The 19,845-nt window shown below is 35.4% G+C and overlaps 2 protein-coding genes across 4 annotated transcripts; both read left to right on the top strand.

The window, feature by feature from the left end:
• The first annotated feature begins 8,869 nt into the window (after window positions 1-8,869).
• LOC111402521 (CBS domain-containing protein CBSX5-like) lies at window positions 8,870-10,912 on the top strand. Its single transcript, XM_023030891.1, has 2 exons — window positions 8,870-9,408; window positions 9,815-10,912. The coding sequence occupies exons 1-2, from the start codon at window positions 8,987-8,989 to the stop codon at window positions 10,665-10,667; spliced, it is 1,275 nt and encodes a 424-aa protein (XP_022886659.1). The 5' UTR covers window positions 8,870-8,986; the 3' UTR covers window positions 10,668-10,912.
• A 2,108-nt stretch (window positions 10,913-13,020) lies between these two features.
• Window positions 13,021-19,767, top strand: LOC111402522 (nuclear/nucleolar GTPase 2). Of its 3 annotated transcripts, none has more exons than XM_023030892.1 (12): window positions 13,021-13,172; window positions 13,244-13,490; window positions 14,226-14,359; window positions 14,485-14,614; window positions 14,744-14,901; window positions 15,194-15,295; window positions 15,401-15,505; window positions 15,960-16,088; window positions 17,304-17,444; window positions 18,462-18,562; window positions 18,875-18,932; window positions 19,298-19,767. In XM_023030892.1, the coding sequence occupies exons 2-12, from the start codon at window positions 13,259-13,261 to the stop codon at window positions 19,595-19,597; spliced, it is 1,590 nt and encodes a 529-aa protein (XP_022886660.1). In that variant the 5' UTR covers window positions 13,021-13,172; window positions 13,244-13,258; the 3' UTR covers window positions 19,598-19,767. The 3 variants fall into 3 exon arrangements, with proteins under 3 accessions (XP_022886660.1, XP_022886662.1, XP_022886661.1); XM_023030894.1 differs by having other exon boundaries at window positions 13,064-13,172; window positions 13,259-13,490; XM_023030893.1 differs by having other exon boundaries at window positions 13,120-13,136.
• Window positions 19,768-19,845: the final 78 nt, after the last annotated feature.

Here is a 19,845-nt window from a genome sequence, read left to right on the forward strand (position 1 = left end):
CAAACACAAGTGTAGCCGTTGTATCTTGGGAGTCGATTGCCGAAATCCGTAGGCACCGTTGCGGGGCAAATTCGACTTAAGGACAAAGAGTCCAACTCTTGCCTCGGCTTTGTCACCATCATTATACTTATTTCGGCGTCACTATTCACAAAATTCTTCCAACAGGAATCAACTTGGATTAAATGTATTAGTTTGCGTGTTACATAAAAGCTTCGCTAGAACAAAAATTTCTATCTAAACGACTTACGGCGAGAGGTTGGCATATCCTCTAGTTCGTTGGTTTGTTTGCAATTTTTCTAGAATCATTTTCAATTACGAATTATATAACCATACTTATATGGGATTCGAATAAAAATCTAATATCAAGGTCAACTCGAACATGCTTACAAGGTTTTCTAGTTGACTTGCTCAATGTGACCATGGCCATGAGATTTATTAAACCTTCTTATCATAATAAAACATATGACCAAACATTTTCTAAGCAAAATGACCGTGTATTACCGAAAAGGTACTCTTCAATATGAACCATTATGTCAAAGGCAATATCACATCAAGCTTAATCGCCCCTCAATTAATTCCACACCTAAATTGATTAATTTTGTTGAAAAATAATGTAGAGTGACATCAAAACTGAAAATATCCTTACCAAGCTTTTACCTAAAATTGGATGGAGTAACGGCAAAGAAGCAATAAAAAAAACAGATGGAAAAGGAAAGAGATTTTAATGAATACTCCAGAAAATGATGCAAAGTCGAAGTAAGAGTTGAACTCTTTGTTTTTAAGTTAATTTTTCCCTATAACAGTGCCTACGGATTATGGCAATCAACTCTCGAGATACAACGATTAGTCTCTTGTGTTTGTAGCATTCCAAAACACAGGAACAATGAACCAGAATTTCGCTTTTGCACTGCTTATATGAATGAAAAGAACTTTTTGGTATGAAAGGAGGAAAGAAAATGTTATGCTATGATTGCATATCATTGGAATCAAGAAATGGATGTCCCAAGAGTCCTATTCATAGAGGAGGAAATGTTGTGAGTGAAGAAATGCAGCCCAAATCTAAGCAACATTTGCCAAGGGTCGCAGCAATTGCCGTCACTCACTAATTGCCTTCACGTCGCTTGAGCATCAAAAATAGTAAGTCCGTTGCTTGCTCTTCACTGAATCGTCGCTCGAGCGACAGGCTAGCACCAAGCGAGCAATGATATTGTTGGATTTTCTAGCCAACTACCCATTTTCCTTCCCAACTTTTGATCGTAATTTCTTATTCATCCGAAATTGATTTTGCCATTTCAAATATACCACGACGATCTACTCGACAAGTAGAACAAGTTGTTCTATTTACTTTTATAATTTGACTATCAGATTAAGTTCGAATACTTGATCAAAAGTTGACAACAAGTCACTTTTCCATGTTTTACTTAACCAAAATTTTCAATTTCTCAAACTAACTCCAACAATCCTCCACATTAATGAAAATTCTGTGATATGTACTACACAATGCAAATGAAATGCAAACTCTAACAAAGAAGCACATGTGAAAAGTTATAGCTTTGAGATAGGTGGCTTATAGGCCTATGGCTTTGAACCTTCTTTAGTCGAGTATAATCAAATTTACTAGGCTAATTGGTGAACATGATGTTTTGAACCATTCAGTCGTTCGTGTAAATCAAAGAAATTGTACCAACACTATAACTCATCTAACCACTTCAGTTCTCATGGTTGTGTTCATTTTGGCCCCGAACAACTCTTAGTTTCATAAGTGCTTTAGAGAATTAAGCCTCAAATTTTCGTAAAAACGACCCCACTTACATAGATGATCTCCTACCTTTCCAATGCTAAGTGATAAGTGTATTTTCTACACTTATTCGGGGCTCTAAACTATATAATTTTATTGTTCTTTTGGCAAAATATGATCTAAATTTTATTGTATTATTTTTCTTAGGTAAAACTCATGTTTGAACGAAGAATTGAAGAAAGACACAAAAAGGGCGAAAAATGGAACAATCTAAAGTAGTGGACTAAGTTGGACGTTGGATGGAAGTTGGAGATCAAATTTTGCACATTAAAAGAATTGAGGACTTGAAGAAAAATAATCTATTACGTGGGCCTCAATTGGACTTGTCCTGGAATTCAAATTTAATATTATTTTGGACCCCTAATTGGGCTCCAATAAGGGTTTACTTGTTGAGGTATATATATACAAACACATGTAGAAAAAAGAGGGGAGCAGCCTGGGGGAACATATAGATATACATTGTCGGCTGCTAAGAGAAAAAAGAGAGAGGAGAATTCTACCTACTGCTGAATTAAAGATACATACACTTAAGGCTGGGAATTGAGCTTTGGGTGGCCAATTTAATATATTGATACGCACAGAAACCAAAGCCGGGTGAAGGAGGCAGCTGCCTTGGAATTCAATTCATAATATACGCGCAAGAAACAACAGTCTGGGAGAAAAAAAAAAAAGGGGCAGCCAATACTTTATATTATTTACACACACTTTGGGGCTACCAGTTGCTGAACAATATTATATATTTCTCACGCAATTTGAGGCTGAAACAGAGCAGAATATACATACGCACAGGAACGGCAGCCTGGGAATTGGTTGCTGAATTTTATTATACAAAGTACAAGAAGGCAGCAGCTATCGGAGGAACAGACGGGCAGAAATTGGAATAGTCGAACATTGAGGCAGAATATATATATATATATATATATGAAGAGGAAAGAGACGGCAGGATCATTGACACAAAAATTAATCAAGTTTCGTCGAATTTTTTGGTGATGTCGTTCCACTTTTATTTATTTAATTCTCGCATCATGTTTGGCTAATTCCTTTTCACATATTGGATGATGACAAAATTGTTTAATTTTTAATTTTAATTCGAGACCTATGTTTTTATGCTAATCATTGCGTTGTGATTCCAAAAATATGTATAATTAGATTGTTTTAATGTTTGCGCATCATTAGGATAATAAGTTGCTTTTTCGTAGTGTTGGAAAACTCACGATAAGTAGAACACTATTATTGAGACACATGGGCAATAAATATTAGGAATAGTATTTGTGGCGTGTGCGATCTTATATGATAATTCTAATTGTCAATGCATGTTTGCCATATGAATTCGACTTAGGAATAGGATCGTCTCGTGGTAATCATAGGTTTATTATATCTTGGGAAAGAATAATAAATAAATAAATAAACGGAATTATCGATCGTCGCAATTGCATAAATTGAGATAATTCTTGGTTGAGAATTAGAACTAAGAATTAATCAATGGCGTCGGAAATCCAATACGTTTACACATTTGAATCTTTAAACCAAATTTAATTATTTTCACAAGTTTTAGTTATAAAAACTATTTAGCTATTCCTTCGATCGTTTTTTTCTGTTACAAATACGAATTAACTATATCAAATATACAAAAATTGATCCTTATTCCCTGTGGGACGATAACTCTCTCATCACGATTATTACTTGTACAACGAACCCGTACGCTTGCGGGAATCTGACGAACACTAAGATATATGAATCATTAAAGTACATACTTATCCTTATATACAATTTACTTTAGCACTTTAAGTTTGCAGTAATTAGAGTAAGTGCTTTGCTTTGAATCTTTTATAACTTTTGTTATCCCATTGAAACAAGATCTCGGTATCTCCAATCTCCAAGGTTGGGTTTTCGTTATGGTGATTCCATTCGATAAGCTTTAGGCCCATTCTCCTTGAAAGATGATATACTTGATATCTTGTAAGTCCTTTCGTTAAAGGATCCGATAAGTTCTCTTTTGATTTAACATAGTAAATCGAGATTATATCATTTGATATCAACTGTTTAATAGTATTATGACTTCGACATATATGTTGAGATGTACCATTAAACATACTATTTTGTGCCCTAGCAATTGCAGATTGATTATCGCAATATATATTAATCGCAGGTACCAATTTTTCCCAACATGAAATGTTTTCAAGTAAATTACAAAGCCATTCCGCTTCTTCTCCGACTTTACCTAAAGCAATATACTCAGACTCCATTGTGGATCGAGCTATACGAGTTTGCTTAGATGATTTTCAGGATACAGCCCCACCTCCAATGGTAAATATATAACCACTTGTAGACTTCAAATCTTTTATGTCAGATATCCAATTTGCATCGATATATTCTTCTAATACCGCAAGATATCTTGGGTAGTGTAACTCATATCCAATCTTGTGTCTTAAGTATTTAAGTACTTTAGTCAATGCCTTCCAATGATCAATAATTAGATTACTTGTAAATCTACTTAATTTGTTGACTATATATGCTATATCCCGACGCATGCAGTTATATATATATATATCAAACTGCCTATAATGCATGAATACTCCAATTGAGATACAAGATCATCAGTATTTTTGACTAAGTTTAAACTTGAATCTACTAGCGACTTAACCGATTTATCGTCACACTTTAAATTTCTTAAGTATAATCTTAATATAGTGTGATTGAGACAATGACAAACCATCAATTACCTTAGTGATCTTAATCCCTAATATTACATTAGAAATTCCCATATATTTCATGTCAAAATATTTTACTAACATTTTCTTAGTTGGGGAAATGACGTTCGAGTTATTTCCTATGATTAACATATCATAAACATATAGACACACTATCACATATTCGTTGATGCAGTTTTAATGTAGATGCATTTGTCATATTCACTGATTTCGAAACCATTTGACAACATAATTTTGTCAAATTTTTCATGCCATTGTTTCGATACTTATTTTAATCCATATAACGATTTTACAAGCTTGCAGAAATTCTTTTCATTTCTTGGAGCAACAAACCTTTTCAAGTTGTTCCATATAAATTTTTTCTTCCCATTCACTGTTTAAAAATGCAGTTTTAACATCTATTTGATGTATTTCAAAATTATGCAACGCCATGATTACAATCAATATACATATAGACGTGATCCTTGTTACTGGTGAATAGGTATCGAAGAATCTAGCCCCCGTTTGGCTCCCATTCTTTTCAAAATTTAATGGTTGGAATAGTACTTTTTTTTTTTTAAATGTATAGTTGAAAAAAAATGAAAAGTTTTTTAGTTGCGTGTAATATTATTTTGTAGAAAATTGTGTTGTTGAAAATAAGAGAGAAAAAAGAAGGAGAAGGAGAATGGGTGCCTAGTCATTCCTTTTGTTTAACCCTTTGGATACTAACTTAGCCTCATATTTGTCAATTGTTCCATCCGATTTCAATTTCTTTTTAAGATCCATTTGCAACCTAAAGCTTTGTTTTTCGGAGGGAATTCAACCAATTCCCAAGCATGATTGTTCATGATGGATTCAATTTCATTGTTTACCTCTTCTTTCCAAAAAGGAGCTTCAGGAGAGGACATTGAATCATCTTCTAATAGATGGGTTATAAATTTTGGAACAAATGTCTTATGAATTTGTTGCCTTTTACTACGCCTTTGCTCCTTATCTACTTGAAGATTTCTATATTTTTGATGATTTCTAATTGCAGTATCATAAGTTTTGTTTGTGTGAACTTGTTTCCTCTTCCTTACAAGGAAAGATATCTTCGAAGAAAGCAGCATTCCTTGATTCAATAATTGTATCTTCATGTACATCAACCATTTTTGATTTATGAACAAAAATAGATATGGATTATTATTATTTGTATATCCGATAAAGACATAATCTATTGTCTTAGGTCCAATCCTCACTTGTTTAGGTTTAGGTATTTGTACATTGGCTAAACACCTACACGCTTTAAGATATTTGTAGGAAGGTTTCCGACCTTTCCATAACTCATAGGATGACTCAACATTACTCTTGTGTGATATTTTATTAAGGATATGATTTATAGAAAGGATAACTTCTCTCAAACGTTTTGAGTTAAGCCTGAACTAATCAATGTGGCATTCATCATTTCCTTAAGGGTTCTATTCTTACGTTCTGTAACCCCGCTACATTGATGTGAATATGGTGCATTAGTTTGATGAATAATTATAGATTTTGAATAAAACTCTTCAAATGGAGCAATATATTCTCCACACTGCGAATCATCTTTATTCGTTTTCCAAGCTTATTTTCAACTTCATTTTTATAGTGTTTGAACACTTCCAAAGCTTCATCTTTGCTTTTCAACAAGTATACATAACAGTATCTTGTACAATCATCTATGAACGTGATGAAATATTTCTTACCACCTCTTGTTTGTGCGAACTTTAAATCACATACATCCGTGTGAATAAGTTCCAAAGGTGTAATGATTTATTCAACCGAATGAAATGATGTTTTGGCTAACTTCGTCTCTACACATATCTCACTTTCCATAATTAAAATGCATGTTATGTAACAAACTTAAATTCATTAATTTGCATATAGAATTAAAGTTTACATGTTCTAACCCATGGTGCTATAAATTAGATGACTTAAGATATAAGCAGAAGAAGATATTTTATTCTTTGAGTTGTTCGGTATAATAGTAAAGATATTCAATTTGAATAGTTCATCTTTTATGTATCCTTTGCCTACATACATATTATTATTGGTAAGTATAACTTTATCTAATACAGAGACTAATTTGAAGTCATTCTTTCTTAACAACGAACCCGATACTAAGTTCTTGTGAATGTTCGGTATATAAAGAACATTGCTAAGGCTAAGTTCCTTATCCGATGTCATCTTTAAGATCACCTTACCTTGTCCTTCTACTTTTGAACTTGAGGAGTTTTCCATGAATAATTTCTCACCCTCAATTAGAGTGTAGGGAAGAGAACATTCCTTTGTCAGCACATATGTGATGGGTAGCACATGTATTAACCCACTATTCCATGGGATTTTCAACATTGTTGCATTCTGAAATAACAGTCGACGGATTCATATCTATTATACCATTTGATATGGCATTAGATTCGATGATATTAGCTTGGCCTTGCTTCTTTGATTTTCGACATGATGTCCAGCATTTCCATAGTTGTAGCAATTGCCCTTTAATTTCTTAGTATTCTTCTTAGATGCTTCAACGGAATGCTTCCTTTTCTAGCTTTTGTTATTGGATTCCACCACATTGGCCCTTGCTTGTGATATGTGATTCCCAATATGCTTGTTCGAACTTCTGTTATCTTCTTCAATTCTCAATGGATTACAAGTTCTTTAATATTCATTTCTTTGGGCTTGTGCTTAAGATAGTTATTGAAGTCCCTCCATATGAATGGAAGTTTCTCAATAATTGTAGCCACTTGAAATGATTCACTTAGAGACATATTCTTCGCACGAATGTTATGGAGGATAACCTGTAATTCTTGCACTTGACTGACGACCGTCTTTGAATCTACCATTTGTAGTCCAAGAACTTTCCCACGGTGAACTTTTCGTTCCAACGTCTCCAGTCTTATATTTTTTTCCAAGGATTCTTATAATTTCTTTGAGCTGTATACATTTTATAACACGTTGTCCAAGCCATTCAGAATGTAGTTTTTGCACAAGAAAACTGAATGTTTCCAAGCATCCAATGCAATTAGTGATGCCCTATTCTTTTCTCCTTCTTGCACGACTGGAGCATCTTCATTTACGAAATTTGCCAAGTTTAGGGTTATAAGATAGAACAACATTTTCTGTTGTCATCTCTTGAAGTTAACCCCAATAAAAATTTTCGATTTCTATCCATGTGGAACGAAATTTGTATGAACAGTGGAAGGAGCAATCACTACAGAAGGGATTGTACTTGTAGGAACATTTTCTCTCGAAGTTTTAATATTCGAATTATCATTCTAAGTAGAGTCGGTATTGAAAATTGTATTCATTTCCGTTTTACACAAAACAGAAGATCAACCAAAATCAAATTGAGTGTGTAGAAGACGCCAAACTAATGAGATCTGTTTAAACAGGAGGAAAAGGTAGTCACTCAAAATCGACTTAAGATTGCTGGAGAATAATGTAGAAAGTGACGTCAAAAATGGAAATATCGTTGCCAAGCTTTGCCTAAAATTGGACGGAGTAACGACAAAGAAGCAAGAAAGAAACAGATGGAAAAGGAAAGAAACTTTAATGGATATGCCAGAAAATGATGCTAAGTAAAGACAAGAGTTGAACTCTTTGTCCTTAAATTGATTTTGCCCCGCAACGATGCCTACGAACTATAGCAATCAACTCCCAACATACAATGCCTAACCTCTTATGTCTGTAGCACTCCAAAATACAAAAACAACGAACCAGAAATTGGCTTTTGCACTCCGTATATGAATGAAAAGAACTTATGTAGAATTTTGGTATGAAAGGAAGAAAGAAAATGTTATACTATGATTGCATATCATTGGAATGAAGAAATGAACGTCCCCAGGATCCTATTTATATTGGGAGAAAGGTTGTGAGTGAAGAAACGAGGTCCAAAACTCAGCAACCTTTGCCAAGGGTCGCAACATTTGCTGTCGCTCTCTTATCGCCTTCATATTGCTTGAGCGTAAAAAACAGTGAGTCTGTTGCTTGCTCTTCATCGAACCGTTGCTCGAGTGACGGGCTAGCACCAGGCGAGCGACGATGTTGCTAGATTTTCCAAACAACTACTCTCTTTTCTTTCCAACTTTGGACCATAATTTCTCATTCATCCAAAATTGATTGTCATTTCAAATATAATACGGCGATTTACTTGACGAATAGAATAAGTTAGTCTATTTACTTTCGTAATTTAATTATTGGACCAAGTTCGAATATTTGATCAAATGTTGACACCAAATCACTTTTCCTTAGTTGTACTTAACCAAAATTTTCAATTTCTCAAACCAACTCCAACAAATTTGACATCAATATATTGGTTAATTAACATTATTTTTGATGTCCATGTTATCGACGAAATGGACGCCGTTCTTGTTTGGTACTTTTGGCCCGTACATTCTAGTCCCACTCCAAGTGCTCCACAGTTCGTGTCTTGCTGTCACCTTCTCTGCTCAAAATTATAAATAACAGGCACTTCACACACCAAATGTACAAAATTCCACTATCTTCTTCAGTTTATTTCTCAATTTTGTACCCCAAATCCACACCCTTTTGGCTCTGTATTTGTATGGCAGCTGGCTTGTTGGCTTTTGAGGTGGCTGATCTCTGCCTAGGCAAGCCGCCGCTCCGTTCCCTTTCTGTCTCCGCTACAGTTGGTGATGCCCTGGCGGCGCTAAAGGCGACAGAGGATAATTCCGTCAGTGTGTGGAATTGTGATCACTCTAAGAGGGATTTGAATGCCGGCGATCAAAACTGTGTGTGTGTGGGGAAGATTTGCATGGTTGATATAATTTTTTATCTTTGCAAAGAAGAGAATTTATCTTCTCCGACTTTGGCCTTGAAGTCCCCTGTTTCAGTTTTGCTGTCAAAGTTTAAGGGTCTTGTGAGGCATGTGGAGGCCTCTTCAAGGTAATTGGATGATAACAACTCTCTCTTTCTCTCTAGATCTATGCTGGAATATTTTGTTCTTTCACTAATGGGAAATTTTCCACTTTCTTGAATTGGACGGGTCTGAATCTTGGATTTATTATTTCAATGCATTGAACTTTACCATGACGTGACTGTTTGCTTAAAGTCCTAGCTGAATTAATTCAAGCTTGAATGGAACAGGGAAATTTAAGATTCATGCCTGACGCGTTAAATTTCACAATCCTTGTGTTATCTACTTTGTTTCATGTAAATTCAGATTAAATTGATATTTCTTGGAGTTGGGATCATCAATTTCTCCAAATTCATGGAAAAAGGTTCTGAATTTAATCGTTGCAGTCTTTTTTCTATATTTTAATCAAATTCTGTTTTGCTATTTTTCTTGCAGCTTACTTGAGGCCATTGATCTGATTCTCCAAGGTGCCCAGAACCTCGTGGTCCCTATAAAGAGCAACAACTCGGGCAATTCAAAGAGAAAACAGCTCCTAAAATCATCATCAATGAGTCCAACAGTTCACAATGGTCTCGAATTCTGTTGGCTGACACAAGAAGATATAATGAGATTCCTTCTTAACTCAATTAGCCTTTTCTCCCCGATACCGACTCTCTCCATTGAAGCCCTTGGCATAATCAGCCCTGAATTTTTGGCTGTTGGTTACCACTCCCTGGCTTCATCAGCTATTGGAGCTCTCTCCCAATCCCTAGTGGATCAAACTTCGGTGGCGGTTATTGATGATGATGGAACTTTGATTGGTGAGATCTCGCCCTTTGCCCTCGCCTGCTGTGACGAGACTGTGGCAGCTGCCATTACAACCCTCTCAGCCGGGGACCTACTGGCCTACATTGACTGTGGAGGCCCTCCTGAGGAAATTGTGAGGGTGGTTGAGGCGAGGTTGAAGGAGAGAAATCTTGAGAATATGCTAGAGGACTTCGTGATCGAATCCTCCAGCAGTACTACTCTCTTCAGCTCATCTTCTGATGAGGAATTGCCATCCCCGACTAGGACATTGTCAAGGTCAGGGCGATATGGTAGATCTACCAGCTACTCAGCCCGAATGGTGAGAAGGGCAGAGGCAATAGTGTGCCATCCCGGAAGTTCTTTGGTGGCAGTGATGATACAGGCAATCGCGCATCGGGTAAACTATATTTGGGTTATTGAAGATGATTGCAGTGTCGTTGGAATTGTAACATTTGCTACCATGCTGGAAGTATTCAGAGAGAAATTAGAATCCATGATCTGAAGCAAAGATCAGTTAGTTCTCGTTAGAGTGAAAGTTCTTTCTTTTCATTGATAAAAATAGGGAGGAACATATTGTGAATATGAGCCTTTACTTTGTGGTTTTTTGTAAAATGTGGTTTGAGGACTTGCTCATCCAGAACCTGGATGGATGGTTTCTTTGGTAATTTAATTTCAAAATGGTTGGTTTTGTACTAAATTTTATGATCATAATCAAATTTACAAATCGTGCAGTGATATTTTTGTTCATCTCTCTCCTTTCTTTGACCCAATTTTTTTGATTGAAAAGGTCATGACAATGGTTGGGCCTGTGTCTGTGTTGAGCCTCACATTTTTCTGCATAAGCTAGCAAGACACGGCCTGACGTACAAGAGCTTTGGTCCTACCTTTTTGACACTTCTTGTTGAATTATCTAGTAAAACACTGTATTAGGTTTGAATTATTCTTATCCATCGTATTGTTCATTCTTGTTCAATATTGTACGTTAAATGTGTTTTGTGTGTAATACAATGAAGAGAAGTTTACGTCATGTCAAATTTAGTTCGACAAAACGAATATGGCTGTGGAGATTTCTGGAGCCACCTTATTCAATGCTAATAATGTACAAATACAATCAGTTGTTAGATCCTTATTGCTTCGATTATGACTCGTATAATCGCACCTAGCAGTTTCTCTTTACCTTCTATTTTCATTTGGTAGGAATGCACATATAAGTTAGTGAACCTATTGGTTTCAAATTGCAATTTCAAATCTACAACCAATTAAGAGGTAACACAGTGTGTCAAGAAGGCTTATTCCAATGACATGATTTTGCAAGATAATAGTACTCTTGTAATGACGAAATTGGTCATTTGGTGAAAATTAAAAAATAACCCTTCGGCTTGACCAAAGGAATTAAGCTCATCTTACTAGGGTTAAGAATCTAACTTTCTAAACACTCGTATTCATGTAGTTGTGTGGTGCATGGTTCTACGTGTTAAAGGGTATGTTTAGTGCACTGTATTAAATCGGATAAGAATTGACTTAAAAGTAAATGTACTTAATATGTAAATTATGAGTTAATAAATAAATAAATATACCTTTATCCTCCTCATTTTTATCGAGAAAATTTTGTTTTCCTTGCACTTGTAAATCAAATATTTGTACTGATTATTTTCTCCAACTTCCACTACGTTGAATTCATGACATTTGCATCCTTATTCTCCAACGCCTGGTTTGAGAAATCCTCCAAAATCACACGAAATCATCTTTATAAACAAATTTACTTGTAAGTAAATTAATTTACCTTAAACTGTTGTTAGTAACTATTCGAAAGTTAGGGGTAAAAAGTAGCAAATCAATCGTTATCCGATTTGATGAGCCATTTCTTTGCACAAGGAAGATTTGATGGTTAATTCAATGACGATAATATGATCTTTTAGTCTTAAAATCTCTAGTGGTGGTGCGGGGAAGGTATTAACAAAGGTGGGTTAGGGTCTAATCTTAATTATCATAGTTAATCAATCATATATAATCATGATTTGATGGTTGCCGATTCCGAATCTTCACTCGTGGCATCTTAATGCTGAAAAATAATTGACAAAACAATGTCGATATTGAATTATGTTTGGTTAATATTTATCGAGATATAAAAATGTAATATGTTAAAATGTGAACATGATTTGACTTTATATTTTTCTTGGATACTTTTCTCACTTTTTAGATTTATTCTTTTTGTATATTTAAATTAAAAAATAAGCTTGTCTTTTTCTATCACGTTACTAGCATTTTTGGATGAAATTGTTACCCAAAAAAAAGCAAAAAAAAAAAAGGGATTGAGGACAAGCTGTGACAAGGGTCAAAATTTGGGGACTACAGCTGTAACTTATGCATAATAAATAACGAGTTAATTGTTCCAATGGTCACTGAATTTATGTCCATGTCTTTGATTGATCACTGAAATTTAAAATGTCGAGTTTTGGTCACTGAACTTAGGTCAATATTCTCGATTGCTCACTGAATTTAGGTTCATATTTTAGATTGCTCACTGAAATTTAAAATGTCAAGTTTTGATCACTGAACTTTGAAATATGTCGTACGTTACTCACTAATATAACTGTTGAACTTTAAAAATATCGAGTTTACAGTGAGTCATGTACAATATTTTTCAAAATTCAGTGAGTAATGTACTTTTCAAAGCTTAGAAAGTAATATAAAATATTTTTCAAAATTCAGCAGTCAAAACTCAACATTTTATATTTCAAAGCAATCAAGACTTGGACCTAAATTCAATAATTAAAATTCGATATTTTAAATTTCAGTCACTAATAAAAAGCATGAAGCTAAGTTCAGTTAACTCCATAATAACATCTAACAAGAGCAGGAATAGGAAACCGGTCAAACCGATTCGGTCTTATGGAATAAAAACGGGATGACCGGTTCAGTCCACCGCTGGGGACAAACCATAACCGAATTAGGGTTTCAAATCTACAAGGTTCTCCATTGAACCACTACAGTAGCCGTTCATCTGGTACTTATATTTACTGGTTTTGAACAATTTCTGCTTTGCCTAGTTTTATGTTTTTGAGCTTTTTTTTGTAGTGTTAATTTAAGAAGATGACGAAGAAGAAAGAAAAGTCTGCGAACGTTTCGGGAAAGCCGAAGCATTCGTTGGACGTTAATAGAGATGCGAACAAAACAAAAAATGGGAGGAGCGCCGCCACAGTGCGTCGGCTTAAGATGTACGACACGCGGCCAAAGCGTAACACAAAAGGGAAGATTTTGAAGAACGATTTGCAGTCCAAGGAGTTACCGTCCACTCGGATTCAGCCTGACCGCCGGTGGTTTGGTATGATGTGTTTTGTTTTGTTTGAGAAGTATTATTTTTGGTCTCAATTATGTTTGATGCTGAATCTAAATGATTACGTGCTGTGTACCATAAGTTGGTGCATGCGTTTAATGAATTTAAGGTGAAATATTTTGTAAACTCCGAAATGCATAAAGTTGCTCACTTTGTAGAACTCAAATGTGTATAAAGACTAGGAAAAAAAAACATTTTGACCTGCCCCCTCTCGGGTTAGACCAAAGGGAAAATCTTGCAGAAGAACGAGCAGGCCAAAACCTTTTATCATAGTTGATAGAGCATATATTGCCATCTAAAAGATTATGGTGTTTCCTGTGGAGAGCTCCTTGCTTAATGTATTTAAAAAGAGACAATGAGGGTTAACTGTTTTATTATTTTTTTTTAAAGGCTTCTGCTAGAAGGTTATAATGGCTGATGTTGGTCCTAACTCAGGACTTGGCTCAATGTGTAGAATTAAAGGATATAACTCTGCTATTAATTGCTTCAATTTACTTTGTATATTTTTAAACTGTAATGGATTTTGTGCGGATGAATTAAACTTGGGGTTAAGTATGAAATAATTGCAGATTTACTTTGAAAACTACTGGAAAAATCTTTCACGTGCATGGATAGGATGCTGATCTCTGTTTCTTTTATTTGATCTTTGTGCCATTCTTCTCTCTGTCAATTGCTTAGGGTGAAGAAGAAATTAAAAAGTTATTTGCTCATTCAATTTTATAGGCAACACCCGTGTTGTGAATCAGAAAGAGCTTGAGTTTTTCCGTGAAGAACTTCAAAATCGTCTTTCAAGCAACTACAATGTACTTTTGAAGGAAAGAAAGATCCCCATGTCCCTTTTGAATGATCATCAGAAGGTTTGAAGCTCTTCTGTGTGTCGATTTCTGGTTTTAGTACGAGGAAATAGTAAATTTGTGCAAGAGTCTTGTCCTTCTTACATCTTTTTGTTTGGTGATTTGATCATTTTCTTTAATTCCCTAAGCAAGCAAGGGTTCACCTTCTCGACACAGAGCCCTTTGCTGATGCCTTTGGACCCAAGACAAAGAGGAAGCGACCAAAGCTGGTGGCATCTGATTACGAATCATTATTGAAGAGGGCTGATGGTTCTCAAGGTAAATAGAATTCATCTCATGTTCTTGTTTTTCCAACCTTTCGCGTGTAACCTGGCTTGACAGATGTCAGTGATCTTTGTGTATCATAATCTTGTTTCCGTAATTCTTGGTTTGAATTCAACTTGGCAGATGCCTTTGAAGAGAAATATGGTGCTAGTACATCTGTTGAAGGAAATGAGGATGGATTCAGAGATCTTGTTCGGCACACAATGTTTGAGAAGGGTCAAAGTAAACGCATATGGGGAGAGCTCTATAAAGTGATCGACTCTTCTGATGTTGTTGTCCAGGTAGGGGAACAAACAATATGTTACTTCCATTTTTTTCTCACTGGTTGAATAGGTCTAAAATATTGTGGGCATGATAATGAAATTTACTTTTTCCTGATTTTTTTTACTACACTTGGGACTTAGGTATTGAACATATCTGAAAGTTTAAATGCCTTTAATGTACTTCTTGTTGCTGCTCGACTTCCTTGAATTTGGACTAGTACTTCCTTTTACTCCTCTCCCCATCTTTTACCTGTAGAGGGGGGAGAAAGGGGAAATAGATGGCACTTATGTCTTGTATCTTGAGTTGCAGGTGCTAGATGCCAGAGACCCACAAGGTACAAGATGCTATCATTTGGAGAGACATTTGAAGGAGCATTGCAAGCATAAGCACATGATTCTTCTATTAAATAAGGTTTGTACTATTATGTTTTGCGTGTTCTGTTTAATTTCTTATACAAGTGTATATTAAGTCCTCACTCTTGTTCTTCAAAACTCGCTATCTTTTCTTTTCCCTCAGTGCGATTTGGTTCCAGCCTGGGCTACAAAAGGATGGCTTAGAATACTATCCAAGGAATACCCTGCTCTAGCATTTCATGCGAGCATAAACAAGTCGTTTGGCAAGGTATGCAACTGACTTTTCACCACAAAAATATAATCCTGGTGAATTTCATGATATTACAACTCATTTATGCTTTTGCAAGTATTTGGTGTGGATTATATTTGGAATTCCTCACTTGCCATAAGGATTATTACTTCTCATTATGCTTTTGCAAGTCTTGTTTAATCGTAATAGAGTAACATTTTCTTGTCATGCAAATATGTAATGTCAAAAAATTATGTTATGTTATTGCCAAATGAACAATATGAGTATAAAAGTGATTGTTCTGGTTTTACTTGGAGCATAATAAAAAATGGAAGGAGATCTTCAAACCATTATCGAGTCCAAACTGTGAGAAAATTTCACAATAGCCCCACACAGCATGTTGACATTGCATACTCGTCTCTTTGGGAGTCTGCCCTTCATCATCAATAAAATTTATTTGCTTCCATATAATTTTGTTGTTTGTCATTTTCAGGGTTCTCTTTTATCAGTATTGCGACAATTTTCCCGCTTAAAAAGTGACAAACAAGCTATATCTGTGGGTTTTGTTGGATATCCCAATGTTGGAAAATCATCAGTTATCAACACTCTGCGAACGAAAAATGTAAAGTCCTCCTCTCTTCTATTTTTGGAGTGAACTAATGAGTTACACAGTCTAAAAGATTGAGAAAAAGAACTGACCTCTACTTTCTACTTTCTTTATTGTTTTGGATCTGTGTGCAAGTTTTTTATTTGTGCAATCTGTTCATCTGTTAGTGACAAAGGACTATCATATGCAAATTGCTGTTTTAACTTAGTTTGAGTTACTATTCTCAGTACCCTTTTTTCTTCCCTGGCATCAGTTATCTTTTCTCAAGGTTTGGAAGCCATGCTCAAGTGTGTAGGCACAAAATTTTGCTTTTCCATGAAAAGTTGCCCCTTTCTTGGTGGTCTATAATAAAGGAAACAATTTGATTACATATTTCATGGAAAAGGGTATGCACAATTTGTAAATGGTGCCTTAAACATGGAAGTACGTGTGAATGGTATATGGTCCAATCTTCATTTTAACTTTTAATGTTCTTGAAATGTCTGGCAATTTTTTAGTTGATGATAATGCTCATTACCTTCCAATGAAAATTTGTATCAGATATTGTCCCAAACATAGGTTATTATCTTTTTATGCACATTTGATTCTGATATCTGATTGTTTGAATTAGAAAACAGCTACATATGACCTTCATACTTCTTTCACAAGTGGCCCTACTGCATAGTCATTTTCAAAGCCATGGTCTTTTAGTAGCCTTGGCGTAAGCAAAATTTAAGATTCAAGCATAGAGACTAAAATTTAAAGCCTGCCAATAGTTTCTCGTCTTTGCAAACTTGTTAAAGTACCCCTTGTGTAACTATACCAATAATCCAACTTTTTATGAATAATGTTGAACACTTTTTAATGTATCAATAGCCCTAATTGTGCATATTTTCTAATTCAGAATTTCAGTCATATAACAATGAAATTTCATAATTCATATTTTCTCCTCTGAAAGCATTACGTGAAAATAAATGCAAAATATATCTTCAGATTTATAGCTCCTTATTGGTATGAAGGGTGAAATGTTTCTGTAAGAATGGTATGCAGGAAGTAAATAAATTTAAGTCCTCAGTCATGTTTGTGCTCACACAGTCTCTAAACTGATTTCCCGTAGGATTTTTTGTTTGACTTGATACAGCTGGAACATTGCTTTTATATTTTCAGAGGATGATATGAAAAGTATAATCATCATTTTATGTTCAAGCTAGTAAATAGTTCATTTTAGAGTGTATATTTTTCCTTGAACAGGTTTGCAAGGCTGCACCAATTCCTGGAGAGACTAAAGTGTGGCAGTACATAACTCTTACAAAGAGGATCTTTCTGATCGATTGCCCTGGAGTTGTTTACCAAAATAGGGACACAGAAACTGATATTGTCTTGAAGGGCGTGGTAAGTAAATCCACGAGTTTGTTGCCATACCACCCTATGTTTACTGATATTGATCTTCCGTTTATGACAAGACTTGATTTTAGTTTCATTCCTACCGTTAAGAGGATTTTTTGGTGTCTATTAACTAATGGTACTTGCTTAGCCAATCAAGCATAACAGTTTTTGAAGGCAAAAAAAGGAAACCAGCTAGGAGTTGCCTTGTTATGACCTAGATTTAAATACACAGTGAATGTTAGATATTTCTGTAGAACTGTGAAAGAGATGCTTTCCAAATCTCCTTTAGTTTGTTTTTATTTTCTTTTATATGTTCCACTTTGCACCATTCAGAACTTGTGTAGAGGCAGACTTTTATGTACGCTTTTTGCTAATGGCAATTGCTTTCCTTAGTAGTTTCAACCTTACTGCATATATGGGTGCATTCCTTTCGGCGTCTGATCAACAAACCATTTCCTATAATAGAAAAGGAGTCTAGATTGATGCCAGAAGAAGATACGGGCCAGAAAGTACTTATGTACGTGGGGGATATACTGTATTTTGAAAGTGTTTCCCCCCCCCCCCCCCCTTTTTTTTTTTTTTTTTTTTTTTTTTTTTTTTTGTTTTGGGGGGGGGGGGGGGGTGCAGTTATGTTTCTAACATGAGGGTATACAAGGGAGTTATTAGTTTTTCGTATGATGAGTATCTGTCAAAATTCCAAATTTGCATAGCCAAATGCCTGCTCGAGGTCAGGGTCTTTGATTACTTGGTGATTTATATATCCAGTGTCAGCACATCCAATGGGAACTTGGACCCTTTTCTGCTTGTATACATGCATGTTACCTGGTGATTGCCTTTTGCAGTACTTCAAATCTTTTGATATTGAACATGTAGAACTTAGTTCCTTGCAATTGTTTACAAGATTCCCATTTAATCCTTGTACTTTTAGCCCTTCTCTCTGGAGAGAAAATGACACATTTTGGTCTGTTATAATTGACTATTTAAACTGGCTTAAAAATCCATTGATGGACTCTGTGCCTCCAGGTACGTGTGACCAATTTGGAGGATGCTTCTGAGCATATTGGTGAAGTTCTGAACCGTGTGAAAAGGGAGCATCTCGAAAGGGCATATAAGATAAAAGACTGGTATGCTTTCTGCTCTATCCACATGATTTTCTTTAATACATTGGTGTATTTTCTCTCCTAGTTTTGTTTTCATGTTTTTAAAGGTCTGTGCTGTTAAGTTCTGTATTTCGAAATGTGTGTGGAGTTGATTTATTGTCGAAATGGTAATTCTCACAGTAAATAACTGCTGAAAATGTGAAACTTGCTTAGTACCTCTGCACATTAGACTAACATGAATATAAAATCGAAACATCATGCAGCCTATTTTTTCAGCTCAATTTCACAGATCTTTAAGCTAAATTCTGGAAACTCATTCTACTCCATGGTTTACAGGGAGAATGAACATGACTTTCTCCTTCAGCTATGCAAGTCTACAGGAAAACTTTTGAAGGTAAGTTCCCCTTCTTACTAATATCTTCAAATTTCAATTTGCTTGGGCAGGGGCAAACGCACGAGCATATAGTGTGATGGGGGCATTCTTGTTGGAATGTTGGGAATAAGGGATTTCAAGTTGGCAGTTTGGGTTATTGCCTTCGCCCCACAACCAAAAAAGAAGGGAGGGGGGGAGAAGAAATCTAGTGCATTTGCATTCACTCTCTCTCTTCCATGGATGTTTTTTTCTTTAATCCTTTCTTATGTGTGATTGTTTTGGGTGGGTGAAGGTGTTTGGTCGGGGTTTGTTCATCTGAGCAGAGGATTATTGATTTGGTATTGTGAACCTCTTGTGAGTTGATAGACTTCTTGTTCTGTGTTTAGGGAGGTGAACCTGATCTGAAGACGGCTGCGAAGATGATTCTCCACGATTGGCAGAGAGGGAAAATACCTTTCTTTGTTCCACCTCCAAAACAAGAAGACGAGTCAACTCAGGATCCCATTGAATTTGATGTGGAGAAAGATGAAGCAGTCGATGATGATAAAGCCTCTGCGGCTAGAAAAGCTATTGCTGATGTTATTTCATCACAACAGCTAAAGGATGTTCCAGTTCAAGAGGATCTTTTTACTGAGAATGAGTTGATAGGCGAGGCGGTCGAGAAGCTTCCAATCATTGGGTCGTAATTATCACTAGTTGTATAACTTGCACAACGATTTTGTTTCTATTTTGGTCATTCTGATTAGTTTTGTCATGTTTAAATTATCTGAGATGGTTTAATATTTGTGGATGTAACTTTATTATGCAATTATCTGGGAATTATACTTACATTCATCGTAACATTGATTTCAGTGAATTCTCTATTGGTTCGTGCTCAAAATAAGTTTATTTTTAGTTGTAAGTATGATCCAGTAATATGTGAAAATATTCTTAA

Source organism: Olea europaea, chromosome 10 (genome assembly GCF_002742605.1).
Source record: "Olea europaea var. sylvestris chromosome 10, O_europaea_v1, whole genome shotgun sequence".
In the NCBI taxonomy this organism is placed as follows: Eukaryota; Viridiplantae; Streptophyta; class Magnoliopsida; order Lamiales; family Oleaceae; genus Olea; species Olea europaea.

Excerpts from the sequence above, each read along its gene's own strand:
- LOC111402522 (XM_023030892.1), top strand. The coding sequence starts at position 13,259 with ATGACGAAGAAGAAAGAAAAGTCTGCGAACGTTTCGGGAAAGCCGAAG. Across the intron at positions 14,902-15,193 it reads CTTCTGATGTTGTTGTCCAG|GTGCTAGATGCCAGAGACCC; the intron begins GTAGGGGAACAA and ends CTTGAGTTGCAG. Across the intron at positions 17,445-18,461 it reads ATATTGTCTTGAAGGGCGTG|GTACGTGTGACCAATTTGGA; the intron begins GTAAGTAAATCC and ends CTGTGCCTCCAG.
- LOC111402521 (XM_023030891.1), top strand. The coding sequence starts at position 8,987 with ATGTACAAAATTCCACTATCTTCTTCAGTTTATTTCTCAATTTTGTAC. Across the intron at positions 9,409-9,814 it reads CATGTGGAGGCCTCTTCAAG|CTTACTTGAGGCCATTGATC; the intron begins GTAATTGGATGA and ends TTTTTCTTGCAG.